We start from the raw sequence: 19,352 nt of genomic DNA, 5'->3' as shown, positions 1-19,352 counted from the left end.
AAAACAGAACCTCATGCGCTGGAGAGCTGGCTCTGAATGGGCAACTAAAGCGGCATCGTCTGCAAAGAATAGTTCACGGACAAGTTGCTCTTGTGTCTTGGTGTGAGCTTGCAGGCACCTCAGATTGAAGAGACTGCCATCCGTGCGGTACCTATATATGTGCATAGACAACTCCAAATCAAAGTATGATCCTCACCTAATCACACAGGGAACAAAGCCAACAAATACTTTAAATATAGAATCAAAAGAGGGAATTTTCTCAGCTTTAATTTGGAAAATATGAACATTTATCTTGAATTCCCTTAATTCATTATATATTAAAATACTTCAGCAGACTACTTTATAAATTCAACACCTGATCATGGGAATTAGATGCTGAAAGCATGAAAATCATGAAAAGTGTAGCAAACTTTAAAGATGCCATCAATTTATATGGAAAGTGCAGATAAAACTCAACCATAATCAAATGCCTCTCAAATGGAATATGAAGCTCACCGCTTCTTCAATAGATCTTACTCAAATTCCTAGAGGAACAGATATAAAGGGATGGTGATTACCATCATATCCTTCAGGAATAAATTGAGGGGCTAGGACATATTTGCTCAACTACTTTTTACAGGATATGGATATCAATGGCAAATATTATTTTATTTATGTTCTGGTAATTAAATTATCCCAAGTTTAGGATAGCACTCTGGTGTGGCAATCACAGCCATGCAGCCCTAGGAATATGGTTCTGATCTCCTTCACCAGTGCTATGTGAAACTTGCACATACTCCTTGTGACAAATCAGCCTTTCCAGAGTGTCTGGTTTATTTCTACATCCCAAAGATGTCCTAAAGAATTAATTGGCTACTGTACAGTGCAGTTATGTGGCAACAGAACAAAAGATGTGAAGTGATAGGCATCTGAGAGAGACTATCACAGGAAAATCAAGACAAGGTAATTGAATTACAATGCTGGGCGCTTAGATGGATTAAATGGCCTCCTCTATATTGGTCATCTAAAGATGATGTTTTTTTCTTTGAACTGCTAGTTTTATAATTCCAGAGGGAAGAGAGAAGGAAACTTTTAAGGGTGCATGCTGACAGGTTAGATTCAACCAAGTAAAGGTGGGGATTTATTGGGTGGGGGGGGGGGGTGGTGAACAATTTCTCAATATGGACATAAGAGAACTAGGTATCACACTACCAGAACTACTGATATGGGGACACCAATATCCCTGAGCTTAAAGCCCTGCAAAAAGAAGTGACACAGCCCAGAACATTACAGGTAACACCCTCCCACTATCAAGAACATCTACAGCAGTGCAGTAGCTATCACAAGGGATCCAACAACCAAGCATATGCTCTGATCTTGCTGCCATCAGGAAAGAGGTATAGGTGCTAGAAGACTTACATGACCAGATTCAGGAACAGCTGCTCTCCCTCCACCCTCAGACTCTTCAACAACTCAATTGTCAGGGGAACAGACAAGAGATTCTGTGAGCATGATAGATTTACCCACATGGTGTGTTGCCTCCAGATGCTAGGGTGCAAGATATCTCAAATTGGGTCCAGAGTATTCTGAAAGGAGAGGTGAGCAGCCCATGGGTACCAATGACGCAATTTTAAAAAAGGGAGCAGGTCCTTGTAAAGGTTAATATGACTATCCCTTTAAGCAAGATTGTTTGTTGTGTTACCATGGTTACTATGATGTCATAATATCTGGGAGCTTGCTTTCATTCTTCGAAGAACCATAGAGGAGGTGTAAGCATCAAAACACTTCTTTGAATTCATCTTATTTTGTCTTAATTGTCTATTAATCATCTTTTATTATCATATTATATCTTTAAATATAGCCAAATGTTTTGTTTATCCATAATTATAAAAATCTTGATGCAAAATGGATAGGAAAAACAAAATACAAAAGGTTCAGTAAGGCAGTGAAATTAAAAGGGCAGAAGGAGCAGAAAGGCATCGGAGAGTATGGCCAAGTATGTCAGGTAACAAGGTGAGGAGTGTGGGGAGTAACAGATTCAAGGTATTATACATGAACGCATGGAGTACAAGAAATAAAATGGATGAGCTTGAGGCTCAATTGCATATTGGAGAGTATGATGTTATAGGAATAACATAGACATGGCTGCAGGAGGGCCAGGATTGGGCAATTAATATTCCAGGGTATCGAAAGGACAGGTGGGTAGAGGGGGATGGCTCTGTTAGTGGGGAATGATTTTTCAGTCCCTTCAAAGAATCGACATAAAAGCAGGTGGAGTACAGTTTGTTTGGGTTGAGTTGAGGAATTACAAGGGCAAGAGCACCATAATGGGAGTCATATACAGGCCCCCAAACAGTAGCTCAGATAGAGGAGCCAGAACAAATCAGGAGTTAAGATTGGCATGTCACAATGGGAATGATAGTTGTTATGGGAGATTTCAACATGCAGGTAGACAGGTAAAATATAGTTGGTGCAGGACTGCAAGAAAGTAAATTTATAGAATGTCTCCAGGAGACATTCTTAGGGCAGGTTGTGATGGACCCCATGAGGGGAAAGACAATTTTGGATTTGGTGTTGTGTAATAATGCAGATTTGATAAGGGACCTTGAAGTAGAGGAGCCATTTCGTAATGGTGACCATATGGCAAATTTTAATTTGCAATTTGAACAGAAGAAAAGAAAGTTGAAAGTATCAGTATTACAGCTGAATAAAGGGGATTATGCAGCCATGAGGGAGGAGCTCGCCAAAATACAATGGTAGAATACCCTGGCTGGGAGAACAGTGGAACAAAAATGGCAGGTATTTCTGGACATTTTTCAGAAGGTACAGGATCAGTTCATTCCAAAGAGGAAGAAAGGTTCGAATGCGAGCAAAGTGGTTGACAAAGGAAGTCAAAAACAGTATCAAGACCAAGGAGAGGAAGTATATTGCAAAGAGGAGTGGGAAGAATATAGAACTGCAATTGCATAATTAGAATATTTAATTCTTAATGGCAAGTGCAGGTAAAGAAACAGTAACAATTTATTTTTAAGAAATTTAAATCTTAATAAATCTTTTAATTTTTAGACTAGTTTTTAAAGAAGGAGGGATGTGAAATACAGTGGAAACTTGGGACTATTTTATGCTGGACCATGAACACTGCTAGTCGCATCACACTTGAGTGGTGAGTATGCTCAGTGAGACACATTGAAAGAGCCACGTCACACTGAGTGGTGAGCATGCTCAGTGCAACAGTGTCTTCATACATGACCAGCAGCCTGAGAAGTAGTAAAGGTTTGTACTATAAACTTACAAGCTTCTCTGAGTGTTTATTAAGACCTCCAATGGTTCAACCGAGGAAACTGGAGGATTGGGAAACCTTCAAAGAGCAACAGAAGATAACTAAGGAAGCTGTACAGGAGGAAAAAACAAGGTATGAGAGTAAACTAGCCAATAATATAAAAGGGGATAGTAAAAGCTTCTTCAGGTATGTAAAGAGGAAAAAAATAGTTAGGACCAAAATGGACAAAATTATTACAGGAAGCAAGGAAATGGCTGATGAGTTTCACAGATACTTGGATCTGTCTTCACCAGAAAAGATACAAGTGAAGGTCAGATTGGGGGTCGAGGTCTTGCGGTATTGAAGGAATTGATGTAAATCCAGATTCAGAAACATGTAGTCTTGAGTAAATTGAAAGGAATGAAGGCTGATAAGTCCCCAGGGCCTGATGGACTGCATCCCAGGATGCTTAGGGAGGTTGCTCTTGAAATTGTGGATGCATCAGTCAACATTTTTCAGTGTTCTATAAATTCAGGAGAGGTGCCTGTGGATTGAGGATGGCTCCTGTTGTGCCATTTTATAAGGAAGGGAGGGAGAGAATGAGCAATTACAGACCAGTTAGCCTGACGTCAGTAGTGGAGAAGATATTAGAATCTATTGTAAGAAATAACAGACAGAAATAATAGTATCATTACAAGTCAGCATGGATTCCTGAAGGGAAAATCATGCTTGACTAATCTTCTGGAATTTTTGAGGATCTGACAAGAAGGGTGCACATGGGAGAGCCAGTGGATGTGGTGTACTTGGACTTTCAGAATGCTTTTGATAAGATTGATTAGTAGGCAAAAATCAAAGCATGGTATTGGGGTTAGGGTGCTGACATGGATAGAAAGTTAGTTGAGAGACAGGAAACAGAGTTGAGATTAACAGGTCACTTTCAGTATGGCAGGATGTGATGAGTGGGGTCCCACAGGGAATGGTGCTGGGTCCTCAGTTATTTATCATATATATTAATGATTTAGATAAGGGATTAGCAGATTTTCAGTCGACACAAAACTGGGTGGCAGTGTGAGGAGAATGTTAGGAAAATGCAGGAGGACCTGGACAGGTTAGGTGAGTGGGCAGATGCATGGAAGATGAAGTTTAATGTGGATAAATGTGAGGTTATCCAATTTGATGGCAGGAACAGGAAAGGATACAGAGTATAGGAGGAATAGAGTATGGGAGTAAAGATGTCCTGCAGTTATACAGGACCCTGGAGTATTGTGATCAGTTTTGGTCTCCTAATTTGAGGAAGGACCTTCTCGCTATGGAGGAAGTGTAGCGTCAATTCACAAGGTTAGCTCCTGGGATGGTGGGATTGACATATGATGAAAGGTTGGATAAACTGGGGTTGTATACCTTGGAATTTAGAAGGATGAGGGGAGATATGATTGAGGTATACAAGATTAAGGGATTGGATACAATAGAATCGGATTACATGTTCCAGAGGTTGGGAAAGACTAGGACTAGAGGCCATAGTTTAAGAATTCAGGGAAGGCCCTTTAGAACAGAGATGAGAAATAACTTTTTTAAAACCCAGAAAGTAGTTGGTCTGTGGAATGCTTTGCCACAGAGGGTGGTAGAGACAGGTACTCTGTATAAGTTCAAGAGGGAGTTGGATAAGATCCTTGTGGACAGGGGAATTAAGGGTTATGGGGAGAAGGCAGGGGCAGGGTACTGATAGTGGAAGATCAGCCAGGATCTAAATGAATGGCTGTGCTGGCTCAATGGGCCAAATGGCCTACTCCAGCACCTATTGTCTATTGACTCAATCAGGGACTTATTTAAGGTCTCTTACTTTTGCACTTTTTTCCCCCCTTTGTATTGCAGTTTGTTTACAGTTCTTTATTTATACGTGTGTATATTGTGTACAGTTTTTTTGGCACTGCCAAAAAATGGTAATTCTCCCTCACCTGCAGGGAAAAGAATCTCTGGGTTGTATGTGATGCATGTACTCTGACAATAAATTTGAAATCTACTTGGTCTTTTGCAACAATCTGGAAGCTTTGTATTCACATAGAATATACAGCATTATTTTTTTACTAATACCATAGGAACATAGGAAGTAGGAACAGGAGTAGGCCAAAAATGGCCCATCGAGCCTGCTCCGCCATTCAATAAGATCTAATTTATGACCTAACTCCACTTACCTGCCTTCTCCCCATATCCCCTAATTCCTCTATCATGTAAAATCCTATGCATCTTACTTAGGAATAACTCTCAAACTACCGCTTTTGTATTCTTTAAACTATTTCCTCAAGTGTTTGGATTTCTGCACCTGCAACATAATTAATTCATTAGTAGACCTCTTTCTGAAGTCATCACATCCAAAGAATTGGAGATCAAGGATTAAAACAGCAAATTTGTCTCTAAATTAAAGGTTGACTCAGAAGAAGTGTCTTGCTCTAATCACTGAAGGGACTCTTTTGCTTCCCTCTCTCTCTCAATTGGCAGCTCTGTCTTGCAAAGAATATCAATACATTCAATGTATTATCAAATGAGAATTAAAGGATCCTTGAACCTTATACAGTGAAAGACTATGATAGCATCTCATGGAAAATGTAAATTAATCCATCATCTACAAGGAAATGACAATGAGAAGGAGACTTCTACAGCAACAGTGGCTCGATGCATCCACAGGTGGTGGATGAACAGGACAGGAACAAGTTTTGCAGCCCATATGTCAATGCTGGCTGTGATATCCAAATCAAACAAAAACTTTGCTGTTTTCACTTGACAGATATCCTCCATCCCCTTCATATTCATGTGTCTTGGAAGCCTCTTAAATGCTACAATTGTATCTACTTCCACCACTTCTCCCAGCAGTCTATTCCAGCATCCTCTACTCTGCATAAAATATTTGCCCTGCACATCGCCTTTAAACTTCTTCCCACTATCTACCTTCTTAATACCTCCCATGATTTTATAAATCTGTCAGACCTCAACTTCCTCAAGTCCAGTGAAAACAACCACATTTGTCCCTTAACTCATATCCTGGTAAACCTCTTCTGTTCCCTGCACAAACCCTCCAAATTAGAATTATTCACAGTATTCCAAGAAGAAATTTAATTGTCAGACTTTCTGCAGATGTAGTTCCCATGTATTCTGGAAGTTTCTCTGATAACCCATATCCTGCAGAAGGAGCTTACCTCTGCATTGAATCAATCTAACTAAGCAACCATTCCTTCATCTGCCAGAAAACTGAACCATGGAATCCCTTCCGGACCATTATCTTTCTTCCTTTAACATTTTCTTTAAAACAACTTTTTGTAACCAATCCCTGTATCTTCTTAATCAAACAGAAAATGCTAAAAATCAGGTAGCATCTGTGAATTAAAAGTGTTAAGGTCTGATGAAAGGTGATAGCCCTGTTTCTTTCTTCATTGGCACTGCGTGACCTGTTAAATACTCCCAACATTTTTTTTTTTAATTTTGGATTTCAAGCATTTACTGTTCTTGATGCTTTTCAAAACTTGTGGATCAAAGCCAATTTTTTGTTGATAATTTATCTCATGAAGCTCTCGGAAACATTCCATTTTTCACGTGTGGTAAAAATACATTATTTTGCTGCTTCATTTGAAAGAACAAAGCAGAATGTATTGGTAATGAATTGGTAATGGATGCTGAACCAAAGAGTATCTGCTCACCAACTTCAGAGCAGGAGATTAGTGTATTTAGAGCCATTGAGAAGAGATTACATAATGATAGTAAACCTGCATCTCTGCAACGCAGTTGAAATCTCAACACAGTAACATTCGGCCAACTGATCTCTCACTGCCGGTCAATTTTGCATGGTCAAGTGGTCAACCTTCAAAGAGCTATTAGGCCACAAGGTTACTTTGGGCAGAAAAGGAATGTTGTGTATCACCTACGCTTGATTAAGTGATTTCCACAGAAGCTGGGCTACTCATTGGTAGCTTTTGTCAGGTATTCTATATTTGCATTCAGCTCCATGTCAGGGGAATAAAGAGAACAATAACCCTTAGAACTAACTTTTTCTAGGCATTACAGATGACTTTCTGATAAATAAAGTCTTGATTGTTAGCCTATCTCTTCGTGTTTAAACTACAAGGGTACCTGTATCAGCTCCTAGAGGTGTTTTTCAGGGTCTCCATCAATGAGAAACCATACATACCTTTATATTTCCTCTTCTCACTTTAAAAACTGTGATCCTGTTACATAAATGTGAAAAGAATGAAAATTCCTGAGAAATTCTCTGGATTTAGGCTATTGGTATGTTTCTTAATGCAGATTACACAATATCTAGAAGGACAGATCCAACATGTTGTCTGGATTTGGAAAAATATGAATGGAATAACCTTCTGAAAGAGGTAGTTGCGGCAGGGTCAATTCTATCACTTAAGAAGAGGTTAGATGAGTACGTGGATGTGAGGGGGTTGGAGGGTTATGGGCAGGGAGTAGGTAGGTGGAACTAGTTGGAGCTTCACGTAAATCTGTGCAGACAAGAAGGGCCGATATGGCCTGTTTCTGTAATGTAATTGTTATATGTTATAGATTCCTTCACACCACCTCTGATTACTGATTCCTTCTCTGCTAATGTGTAAATTCTGTGTGAATAAGTAGCCTGGATATTTACAGGGAGGTAGGGAGTAATAGAACATGGTTGTGTTGATGGAAATGTGGGGAAAATAAAGACACATAGGATTGGATATATGTGTGCCTGATGGCCAGCATAGGTACAGTGGGCCAAGGGACTGTTTCCATGTTGTACGATTTCTTGATGTAGGAAATCAGCTGTGAAAGATAAAGGAAAGCTGTGATGTCAGCAACCAGGAGGTGGGTAAATCAGCTCTAATACATTTATGATTTATTGATGCAAGAACATTCCTGTTAGCAATCAGAAGGTGAGGAATGTTGTCTGTTACAAGGATGGCTGAACACTGGAGCTGGGGGAGGCAAAAAGACCCTCAAGAATCACAGGGGAGAATTATTTTCATATTTTGGAAAAACCACACAAAATCAATTACTCTCAAAATGGACTCCTTGTTATTCACATACTTCCATTCCACTGTATTGCAAAAGATCTCATAATCTGATCCTATAAAAATGTGGTGGGCTTAACCATTGTTACCATCAATGGTCATGAATTAGGAAGAGAAAAGGCCTCAAAAGTAGAATGATGCAAAATTGACTATCTCTTATGGCTTTTTCTTAAAAATACACAGCCTCCAAGCTGAGGATTTGCAGTTTACTGATTCTGCTTTGGAGGAGTTTGTTCCTCATCATTCATACTCCCTTTTTCTGAACATTTTGAGAACTGACACAACTTCCAGATCTTAATTAGGCCTGCCAAATATCCATCAGAACTCCTGTTATTCCCTCTTGGAAGTATTTGTTATTGTATACTTAACAACGAGTCAATTTGGCGAGTGAGGTAAACCAAATAAAAGACTTTACTGAACACAACCAAACATGATCAACAGGATAGGGAGAGAGTGAGCCCACAGTGCAGCATCTGCTCCTGGCTAGTTCTCAATTCAACTAACACGCTCTCATGGTGCTTATGCATGCACAGTGCACTGTTGCAAGCACTGTGGCTGCAATGCAATTGTATCAGGTGCAGTGCAGCCAATGGCAGCTGTTGTCAACAGAAAGCGATGGTTGAAGCAAAAAGTGCTAGGTTATTAAGATGATCCTGTATACAGGAGATGCTTTACAGAACACATGGACAATTAACCTCAAGTCCTTCGAGTATATTGTGTGCATCAAGAAGTTTTACATTGATCTAATATTTCTAGATAGCTCCTCCAAAATAGCTGCTGAGTTTTCAGTTTGTTAGATAGGTTGTGTAACAAAGTGATTCAGTGTGTGAAGCCTTTCAGGATGTCAGTGAGGCAGAAGATTAAGTTGCAAGTTTTCGCTTGAATTAGAGGTGAGGTGTAAATCAATGAAAGTGGAAAAATTAGGTGACCCACACTTGTGGACAAAATTGCAGGATTTCTTCAGAATCTTTATAAATCCAGTCACTCCTTGAGACACAGTATTGTACAAGTATCTCCTCATGCTGGTTTCTTTCAGATCCTGGCTTCTGAAGGTCTGGACATTTACGACAACACTTTTAGAGAAAAAAAAAATCTCCTGCTTCCATTTCTTTTGTGTCATGGAGCTATCCAGATATCTCTGGCAACCACCCCTTTTACTTATGACACATTTATCTGCCTGCAAATTCCTGCTGAAGGTAGAGGAGTAGAAAAGAACAGAATTTCCTTCCCCAACTGTGAGAAAGCCTTGTTAAACAGTATCCAACATCAAGAGCTTACATTGCACTAGTAATTAGGGTGATGAGTATTATTTGTTAAGATTGCCAGTACAGAGTGTGGAATGGGCCAAAACATGGGGCACATTATTATTTCCTGCACACAAATTTTGATGACATTGTGCTAAGAATGTGGAAGGATCAATTTTGGGAAATAATTTTTAATCAGGTTTATTAGGTTGAGAGAAGGGTCCCAATGATTATGAACATTGCAGTGAACCTGTTGGACCATATGCTCTATTTTTAATAGAGTCTATACAGAAAGGAAGAAAGATAAAATACAATGAATGAAGAAAAAAATCATCCATGAAGCCCTTTGTATATCATTGCAACACCTTTTGCCATCTTCTTCTCAGGAGGTCCCTTGGGATTGAGGAGAGCTAACTTCATTCCAGTTATGTGGATCCCAAAGTATGTGATAAGCAACAAGAAATTAGGTTCACAGAGAATAGACCCTAACGCACAACTCAGAGGCAGTTAGGCAATTTATCAGAATCTCGATTAGGAATCACAGGTTCAGTATACAGGTGGTTAATCAGCAAAGACTGGGTCAAAAAAAAGTCCAAAGATGAAAATTACTCACAAGCAAGCTAACACTAGGAAAGAATACTGGACCACTTGCAACAAAAGCCCAAGACAAACTGACAAAGAGGGAAAAGAGCACAGTGCTGATATACACAAGGGGAGGGGAGGATAACAAGACAGGAGGGTAATCAAACACAGGTGAAACACATTAGGGGAGGATAGATAACCACACAGAAGGGAAACTTGACAGGACATGACAAAGGGAGTGAAAAAACAAGAACCATAACCAGAATAGACAAGTCACGACAGTCTTCAGGGAGATCAGGGTTTCTTCAGACAACTCAATACTGATGATCCCATCCCCTTCAGCAGACAGCCAGGAGCCACCTGACTGTGAAGGCCAAGGCCCTATCAATAATCCGGGGGGGGGGGGGGGGGGGGGGGATAAAAGGAGGGGATCTGGAGGAGGAAACAATAAACTATCCTTGACAGGCTGCACACAGTGATCATGGAAGGTGGGATGCATCCTCCAGGTCTTAGGGAGCTTGAAGTGAACAGCAACAGGGTTAATGACTTTGGATATGGGAAAGGTCCAATGAAACAGGGGGTCAGCTTACATGATTCAACTCGGAGCAGAAGATCTTGGGTCAAAAGCCAAACCCTCTGGCCCAGATGATAAGATGGAGTCAGGATCTACCGCTGATCCATAACCTTCTTGTATCTAGCTTGTGTCCAGACCCAATGGCACCAAGAGATAAGTGCGTGGGTGCATGAAATTTCTACTTCGGTCTCCAGCTTAAGGAACAGAAGAGGGTGCAAGCCATAGGCACACTGGAGGGGGGGGAGGGGGTGGAAAAGAGACCAGGAGGTACCGAGGGCAGGTATTACAAGCATATTCAGCTAAGACAAGATTCTGGCACCAGGATGAGGGATAACTGGAAATGAAGCAGCAGTGATTCTTCTCTAACTCCTGGTTGATCCTCTCCATCTGTCCATTTGACTGGGGATAATAGCTGGAGGAGAGACTGATTGTGCCCCTGATGAGGGTGCAGAGGGCCTTCCAAAACTGAGTGATGAATTGTGGCACCCAATCGGACACCACATTCCTAGAAAAACCATGTAAACAGAAGAAATGTTGCAACATGGCCTCAGCCATCTCCTTGGCTGAGGATAACTTGGACAATGGAATGAAATAAGCTATCTTGGAGAACCTGTCTACTACAGTGAGGACTGTGGTGTTACCTTCAGAGGGTAGAAGATCAATGAAAAATCCAAGAAGATATCTGACCAGTGGCACACAGGATTGAGGAGCCCAGCTTGATGAACTATGTGGTTCTTTTCACCCCCAGATGGCAGTCAAAGAGGGAGGCTTGGGCCCAGAAGATGACCTGAGAACTTACAGAAGGAGACAGTGTTTGGAGGGCAACCTTCCAGAACTTGCTCTTAAATCTTCCAGGTGATCACACCCATGACACAAGAAACTGGCAGGATATTGGTACGTTTTTGATGGATATCTGGGTCAAATTGATAGGACATCAGGCTTTAAGTTTCTGGACCCATAGCAGTACGACAGGATAAAACTGAAAAGATTAAAGAAAAGAACCCACCTTGCCTGCCAGGAGTTGAGTCTTCTGGCTGAAAGGATATATTTCAGGCTCTTGTGATCTGTCTAAACTAGAAACTGCTGTTTATCCCCCTCCAACCAGTGCCACCACTCCTCCAAGGTCACCTCCACTGCCAACAGCTCCCTGTTGCCCATATTGTAGTTTCTCTCAGCAGGAGAGGGGTTTTTGGGAAAGTAAAGCACATGGGTGGAGCTTGTTGTCCATGTGGGACCACTGAGACAGGACAGCTCCCAACCCCACATGAGAGGAGTTTACCTCAACCACAAATTGGAGGTGGGAATCTGGGAGTGTGAGGATGGGTGACGTAGTGAAACTAGTCTCTGAAAAGAGAGTTCCATCTGGAGAGATGACTGAAACTTGGACATGGAAGAGGTCAGAGCTTGCGGGGAGCAGCAACTGTAATGGAATTTCTGATGAAATGCCTTTAAAAGGTAGCAAAGCCCAGGAAATGCTGTAATTGTTTCCTGGAGGTAGGAGTGAGCCACTCAGTGATAGCACCAACCTTGGAGGGGATTATTCAGAGTCTGTCCTGTGATACAATCAAACCCAGGAAAGAGATGGTGGAAACATGAAACTCACTTCTCCACCTTTACGAAGAGCTGGTTTTCTAGGAGTCTCTGTAGCACATGTCACATGTGCTGAACACAAGTCTCAGGGTCAGGGAAGAAGATCAGGATAACATCCAAATGCACAAAAAGAAAAATCATTGCGCATGTCCCTGAGAACATCATTCACCAGAGTCTGGAAGTCAGCTGGGGCATTAATCAGGTTGAAGGGCATAACAAGGTATTCATAATGAATGCTGGGTGTATTAAAAGCAGTTTTCCACTCATCATCCTCCTCCCTAATCCTCACCAAGTGAAAGGCATGTGTAGGTCTAATTTGGTGAAGATTTTGGACCCCTGTAGCAGTTCACTTGCTATGGTTATGAAAGGGATAGGGTACCTATTCTTTACAGTGATGTAATGGAGTCCATGGTAGTCAATGCAGGGCCAGAAGAACTGGTCCTTCATGTCAAAGAAGAAAAACCCAGCATCCACTGGGGACAATAGGCCAGATTATTCCAGTCTAGCATTCCCAAACAGACAGAGTACAGCTGACCTATAGGAGAAGGTCCAGTGAGAGATCAATAGCACAGTCATAGTCTCTGTGAGGAGGAAGGGAGGTGGCGTATGTCTTATTAAACACCTCCTTGAGATCATGGTAACTCTAGAAAGGACCAGGTAATCTGGGTTATCAAGAGCAGATGAGGGCACTGGGGTTCCTGTGCTCTCAGAGAATGACAAAACCCCATCAACAGATTTAGATCAGTGAATGGTTCCTCCATTCCTCCTTGGCTGGCAACTCCAGGGCCGGTCCTACTACGGAGACACGCAAGGGGCCATTAAGACGGATCCACTAGTGGAAGCGGTACACCTCATACACACCAACTCTCAATAGTCATTTGTGAGATACCCCGATGGCCATGAGGACATTGTGCCTATCCGAGACCTGGCAAGGGCTGGAGATCCCAAAACTGCCCTGCCCACCACCGACCATCCCATGGAGCAGACCACTCCACACGGGAGTGCAATACTAGAGGCTGAGCTGCCCGGCTCTCCTCTCCAGGAGCTGGTCCTCCAGGAGACATCAAACCGCCCCCCCCTTTATCCCTGGAACCCTCAATCATAACCCCAACCCAGACTGTTTCACCACCACCCCCCTCCCCCACCATCGGGACTGCTTCCCCTCCCAAATAGCAGAGCACGGACACGCCTGCCCCCATCGGTCCTGCAGAAGGGGGAAGTCGCCGGTGTGACTGAACCTCTAGTTAGACAAATTTTTCTGTTTATGTCTGTAGGTCCCACCTTGAAAAGAGGTCCGGGGGGGGGGGGGAAGTCCTGTCTAAAAAAAGGGAGTGAACGTAAGGGTATGGATTGTATATAATTATTGGCCAGTAAAGGCACAGGTTGGCCCACACCCTGATGACACTCTCCCCTGGACTCCTCCCCTGTGGCCTAGGCCATAAAGGTCGAGCCACTCCTTCCCTAGCTTGGATCCAGGCCAGCTCAAGTCTTATCTACAATAAAGCCTATCCTTCCCCTCAGTCTTTGTCACTATTGGGGCAAATGGTAGTGCCCAACAGAAATTTAGCTGCTCAGCAGTGATAAGCCAAGGTTCAGTGCAGTGAGCGACTCTATATAGTAATATCCCATCCAAGGTGCTGGCTTCTAGGGTATTAGGCAGAGGAAACACAGTTAAATTGTTTCTTGGCTAATTTTAAATCCCTGAAACTCTCATCTGTACCAGAGTCAAATAATACTTTCAACTTCTCAGAAAACACAGGGGAAACAATCTCAATAGCAATCAAAGGGTGACATTTATAATTAGGAGAGGTAGTACAGCTCACCAGCACCCCACTCCTCACTGGCAAACCCAGTCTTTTTAACAGACAGGCATTCAGGAAGTGGCCAAAATGCACCTCCCTTCCTGAAGATGCCACTGTCATTCCTCTGGAGTCAGCCTGGTGCAACCCAGCTACATGAGCTCCTCTGAGCCAGTAGAGGCATTTGCTGCATCTGATTGGCAAGAGCACTCACTTGATTTGAGAACAAAGTCTGGAGTTCCTCCTGAGAAGCATTATCTCCTAGAGGCCAAACAAATGGAGCTCAGTTGATCCTCATGCTGAGAGCAGAGCACACCCTGAGAGCAGAGAGCAACTTCTAATAAGGCAGAGTCAGCTGGGTCCACACCATGGCCAGTTCATACCAAGAAGGAATTAGGCTCGCAGAGAATAGATCCAAACGCACAACTCAGAGACCATTAGGCAATTTATCAGAACCTTTACTAGGAATCACAGGTTTGGTATACAGGTGTCAATCAGCAAAGACTGGGTTAGAAAATAATCCAAAATTACTCACAAGTAGGCAAACACTGGGAAAGAAATGCAGACCACCAGCAACAAACTAGCAAAGAGGAAAATAATCACACGGCTTACATACACAAGGGGAGGGGATGATAACAAGACATAGGTGGGTAATCAGACACAGGTGAAACACATTAGGGCAGGGTAGGTAATCACACAGGACAGAAACTAGACAGGAAATGACCAGGGAGAGAAAAACAAGAACATAACCAGGACAGACAAGTCATGATAATAAGGAGAATGGATGATTTGTAGATGGGAGCTCAAGCTGGATGAGTTTCCACAGTTTACGCCAGGCCTCTATGTGCTCTTTGAGAATGAATTCAATGTTCTCAGTGCCATCTCGAGTGTTTAATCTCACTCGAGTGCCCATGGGTCAGTGCCTCATCTATCACTTTGAATGATAACAGAAAAGACGATTGGAAAGCTTGTCCTGGTTATGTGACTGTGGAGAAACAAATAAAGATGTCCAAATGTAAATGCAGGCTGGTTTGCTGTTTGTAGATCGGATACAATCTCAGAAAGTGCCTAATCCAGATAAGAAATCAATAGGAAGTTAGCAATGTGAATGTACAGAAACAGCATTTACCAGCAGCCCAAATGTTGAAGGTTCTATGAACCTCAGGTGCCAGTTACACAGTAAAGTTATTTAGTACTTCTTAATCCCTCCTGCCATGATCCTTCTGAAAGTTATTCCTTCTCCCAATTGGTTTCTTCAATTTCAGCCTAAATCACAGACAAAATTAAAGTACCATGAATCCCCCACTGAGACCTTTTGGAGCTATCCAACACAACACTCAGGGTCAAACTTTATCTTGCACTGTATAATTCTTTGACTATAGTCTTTTCTGTTGTTTGCCCACACAAAGATGCAAATAAGCCCCTGCTCCAATTATCAGCGATAATAACTAATCAATAAAATGGCAAGTTCCTCCATAATTACAGCTCAGAATGTCTGTGGATCACCAATGAATGTGCTGGACCTATGGTGACCTTAGCCAGTTCTAATCGGAGGCTGGGAGAAGCAGACATGTCACAAACAAAGGGCTAATTATTCAACACAACAATCCCTTAGTCACTGCAATGCTGAAAACATAAATGGCATTTCTTTCCCAAAACAATTACAAATGCACTTCAAGAGGGTATGTTCTGATCAGCATTCTCCACTGTTATGTTTGGAATATTTTGAAGCGTATTGTTTTGTGTGTACATCTGAGAAGAATCATGGCAATTAGACAATTTTCCCATGGTATTGGGATGTGCTACGTTCTCCAAGTCTCTTGGCCCAGTTGCTCCTTGCCTCATGTAACAATTCCTGAGTCTCCTTAACAGCATGTGGGAAAAAATACAAGATCAGTTACAGTTGATAAGTTTTCACGTGCAGTAGTAGGATGAGGAATCTTTCTATTCTGAGGAATAGTCTGGAGGTAAAATCCCAGAAGCAGATTGTGCTTCTGAATCAAAAAACGATCTCCTAAGTGTCCGGGTTGAAATGAAGGAATAAGCTGCCATTCCACGCCTTCAATGTAAGCGTCTAATTTAATATGCACCAGTGGATTCACAGCTAGTTGAATACCGCCCAGACGCAGAAAGATGATCCCCTTTCATTTCCTGAGATTAAGGTAAAGCACATGCAGAGTTCCTAGACACGGTTTCCTTTCCAGCTGACACATGGTGTCATCTGTCAGAGATCGCAGCTGCTTGTGAGTTAGATGCTATAAACTGGCTTTACAAGAAACAGTTAAAAATATGCTTCCTTAGTGAAGGATCATGTGTTAAAGTGTGCAAACCAGGAAGGCAGGAGAACACTGCACTTAATGCTTACCCCTTGCAAATCAGCACCCTAACAAATTATTTTTAAAAATATATTGATCTAACATTAAAGGCAAACTCTTTAGATAGGGAAAATGAGAAGAAAATCTTCTTCAAAACTTCCTCATATCTCACTAAAAACAGACTAAGGAAATACTACTTTCCTCTCCTTTCAGCTTAAGCACCAGAATGAGCTGCAGCATTAGCCTCTGCAGGTCACAAGACTGCAGGTCACTTTACCGAATTTGAGAACCTGATGTGTAGGTACTCCCAACTTACAACTGGAATTAAAACTGAGGGATCGGTTGTATCTCAGAATGGATGTAAGTCAGAATTTTGCCTGTTTGTGTGGAGCACCGAGGTCTTAAAAGCAAATTTTAAATTGAATGTTGTATTTGACAAACTATAACAGGGATACAGGGCATGCACGAGCCAAAATGTGCATACTTACTTTGTTAGTAAGCATCCCGGGATCCATACACTAGGCGTGGCCATCTTAATTTCTGCGTGCATGCGCAGGTCTTCTGTTGGCGCTTAAGCAGTAGGTTCGCGCATTGGAGTTCAGTTGGCGTCTGTGCGAGAGTTAAGGGCGCAAATTCAGTATCATCAGGGTGCTTTACTCTCACACAGGCGCCAACCAAACTCCACTAAGTGAACCCAATGCACGTGCACCAACCGAAGACTCGTGCATGTGCACAGGAATCATGATAGCTCTTCGTGCTTGCAGAACCTTTTACAGCTTCACGTATTTTCTCTTTGTCCTTTAAAATTGTTGAAATGGTGGAATGAGATAATCTATTGGCAAGGGATAGGTTTTTCGTTTTGCTTTACATTTCTCTAGCGCACCAACAAAATGATGACGCGTGCCGGGCACCATGTTGCACTATATTGCGCATGTGCATATATATATTTTTTAAAATTTGGTCATATGTACGGATGGATGCAAGTCAAATAGGCCGTATGTTGGAGAGTACGTGTAGTTCTCTAGCCACCAGAGATCCCTGCTCTCTTCCAAATATGGCCTGTTGACTAAGGTGACTCTGAGCCACATCTGGATCAACAACCATCTTGCTTTAACTTTTTATCCAAAGTCATTGCTCCCATATCTAATCTCTGCCAATGTCCTCATGTCCCTTAGAGCTATCCCATGCCTCTTATCATACCCCATTCATCTCAATGGCTCCATTATCATCATCACCTCAAGTGATTATCCATTTGGTATCTCCCCCAACTTTTCACTAATTACCTCATTGATAATCACTCATGTTCACTCCTACTGACAATTTATTGCCCAACATACTTGGTTCACCATCTCTAATCTCTGCAATAAAGAGCAGTTGCCTAGGAGAGGCCCTTGTAGACACTTCCATGTGTAAGAGTTATTCAACTGCATATTTGTGCGTTGTAGTCAAGGCACTGAGGCAGACATTTCAAAGATATGATCAGTTTGCATTCTACAAGGTCTTTTCACACAGTCTTTTCTCACTGAAGGGCTGCCAGTAAATCTAGTTGTGAGAAGCCCTGCTTGTTTCACTAAAGTTGATGTTATTTCCTAACATTTTTCATGTATTGTTTGCATGCTGGCATAAATTAGTTCAATCATGCAATTTGTAAAATCTCTTTAGGGTGCCATAATTATTTCTTATAAAATCTCTGAAATCAGATTCAAGGTACCAAGATCATCAAGAACCAAAAAATCTGTTATATTTGTTTTTGAGGGGCACAACTAAACTTCATAACAAAGATAAATCATTAAATTAGCCAATATATGTCCATTTAATGTCCCTACAGTGCTCCGACCTTGTGGAAAACCTGCAACGAGCTGCTGAATGCTGGATACAAAAAGGAGATGGGTAGAAAGAATGGGACAGTCCTCAGTAGTTCCACAAAATGATCCAAAGTTCAGAAAGTCTTCTCTTCTCTGTAAATAATGACCTTTAACACTCTCTTTGTAAGTACAACCAGTATCAGATTGTCTTTTTCCCCTCTCTTTCACAGACATTCTCCTCCTTTGTCTGAAATGTAAGCCATGATTAATTTCTAACTTTCTCTCTTTCTGATGGAAGGGCATCGACACAAAATGTTAAGCCTATTTCTCTCACCACAGATGCTGTCTGACTTGCTGACTGTTCTGGCAACTTCTGTCTTCCTTAAAAATAGATCTGGTATTGAAGGCATCCATGCGAGGCTCTGGCTAAAGAAGGCAGGCAACATCATAAAAGAAGGCTATCACCCTGCTCACAATCTCTTTTCATTGCTACCTGTGTCCTGTAACCTTCATAGCCACATAGCCTCCTCTCTGGTCTAGTGGTGAACATGAACTCGAGGCATCCAAATCTCCCTCCTCAATTCCTTTTTAGGATCAGAAAGCTGCTAGCACCCAAGGCACTTTGAGAACCCTGCTCGCCATCATCACTCTCATGGAAATGGGTCCAAATATCTCAAACTAAATCTGACTCTTCAACTTTAATCATTTTTATTCCTTTCATCTTACTTTATTTCTCTACTGTGTCACTGAATTCAGTTCTAACTCACGCTTCCTGATTCAGACTGTACTTAAATAACCATTGCTCAATCTGATTCATTTTAAATTCAGCCCATTGTTTGTTGGTTTCACACATGCCACAGTTATCCTGAGGAGAGTTCTGCACCAAAATGTAATTCTAAGCTCCACAATTTTCAGTTGAAATCCCATGAAATGCTTGTGGTGGAACACTAATAAATGCATTGTTCAGGTTGGCCTGCCCCTGATACTGTTACTCCTCTCCCTCAGGATTTCGAATGAAGGTGGTACTGCCCAATCTCCTTCTTCAGTATAGCCTTGGAATCGGACTAACAGCATGTAAGATATGCCTGTAAGTTTATAGTGATTAAAGCCTGTTAATCTCAACTTCTGGTCTGTCAGGTCTAATTGATGGAACTACAATT

At 41.8% G+C, this 19,352-nt stretch overlaps 1 protein-coding gene and 1 long non-coding RNA gene across 8 annotated transcripts in view; one reads left to right on the top strand and one right to left on the bottom strand.

The window, feature by feature from the left end:
- The window catches only part of col19a1 (collagen type XIX alpha 1 chain), a 346,509-nt gene that overhangs the window by 276,657 nt on the left and 50,500 nt on the right, over nt 1-19,352 (bottom strand). The window contains exon 1 of one of the 7 annotated variants that reach the window (XM_069886138.1): nt 1,399-1,623. The exons of the other annotated variants lie outside the window; for them this stretch is intronic. Coding sequence (XP_069742239.1) covers nt 1,399-1,508 — 110 coding nt within the window. The 5' untranslated portion in view covers nt 1,509-1,623. Of the gene's footprint in view, nt 1-1,398; nt 1,624-19,352 lie in introns of those variants that run through there. 7 annotated transcript variants of the gene reach the window in all.
- Nucleotides 1,712-19,314, top strand: LOC138736502 (uncharacterized). The gene is made up of 4 exons (XR_011340317.1): nt 1,712-1,748; nt 3,046-3,142; nt 18,216-18,375; nt 19,198-19,314. It is a non-coding gene; the product is annotated as an uncharacterized lncRNA (long non-coding RNA).

This window comes from Narcine bancroftii, chromosome 6, assembly GCF_036971445.1.
Source record: "Narcine bancroftii isolate sNarBan1 chromosome 6, sNarBan1.hap1, whole genome shotgun sequence".
Lineage (NCBI taxonomy): Eukaryota > Metazoa > Chordata > Chondrichthyes > Torpediniformes > Narcinidae > Narcine > Narcine bancroftii.
This window is presented reverse-complemented; position numbering and strand designations above follow the sequence as displayed.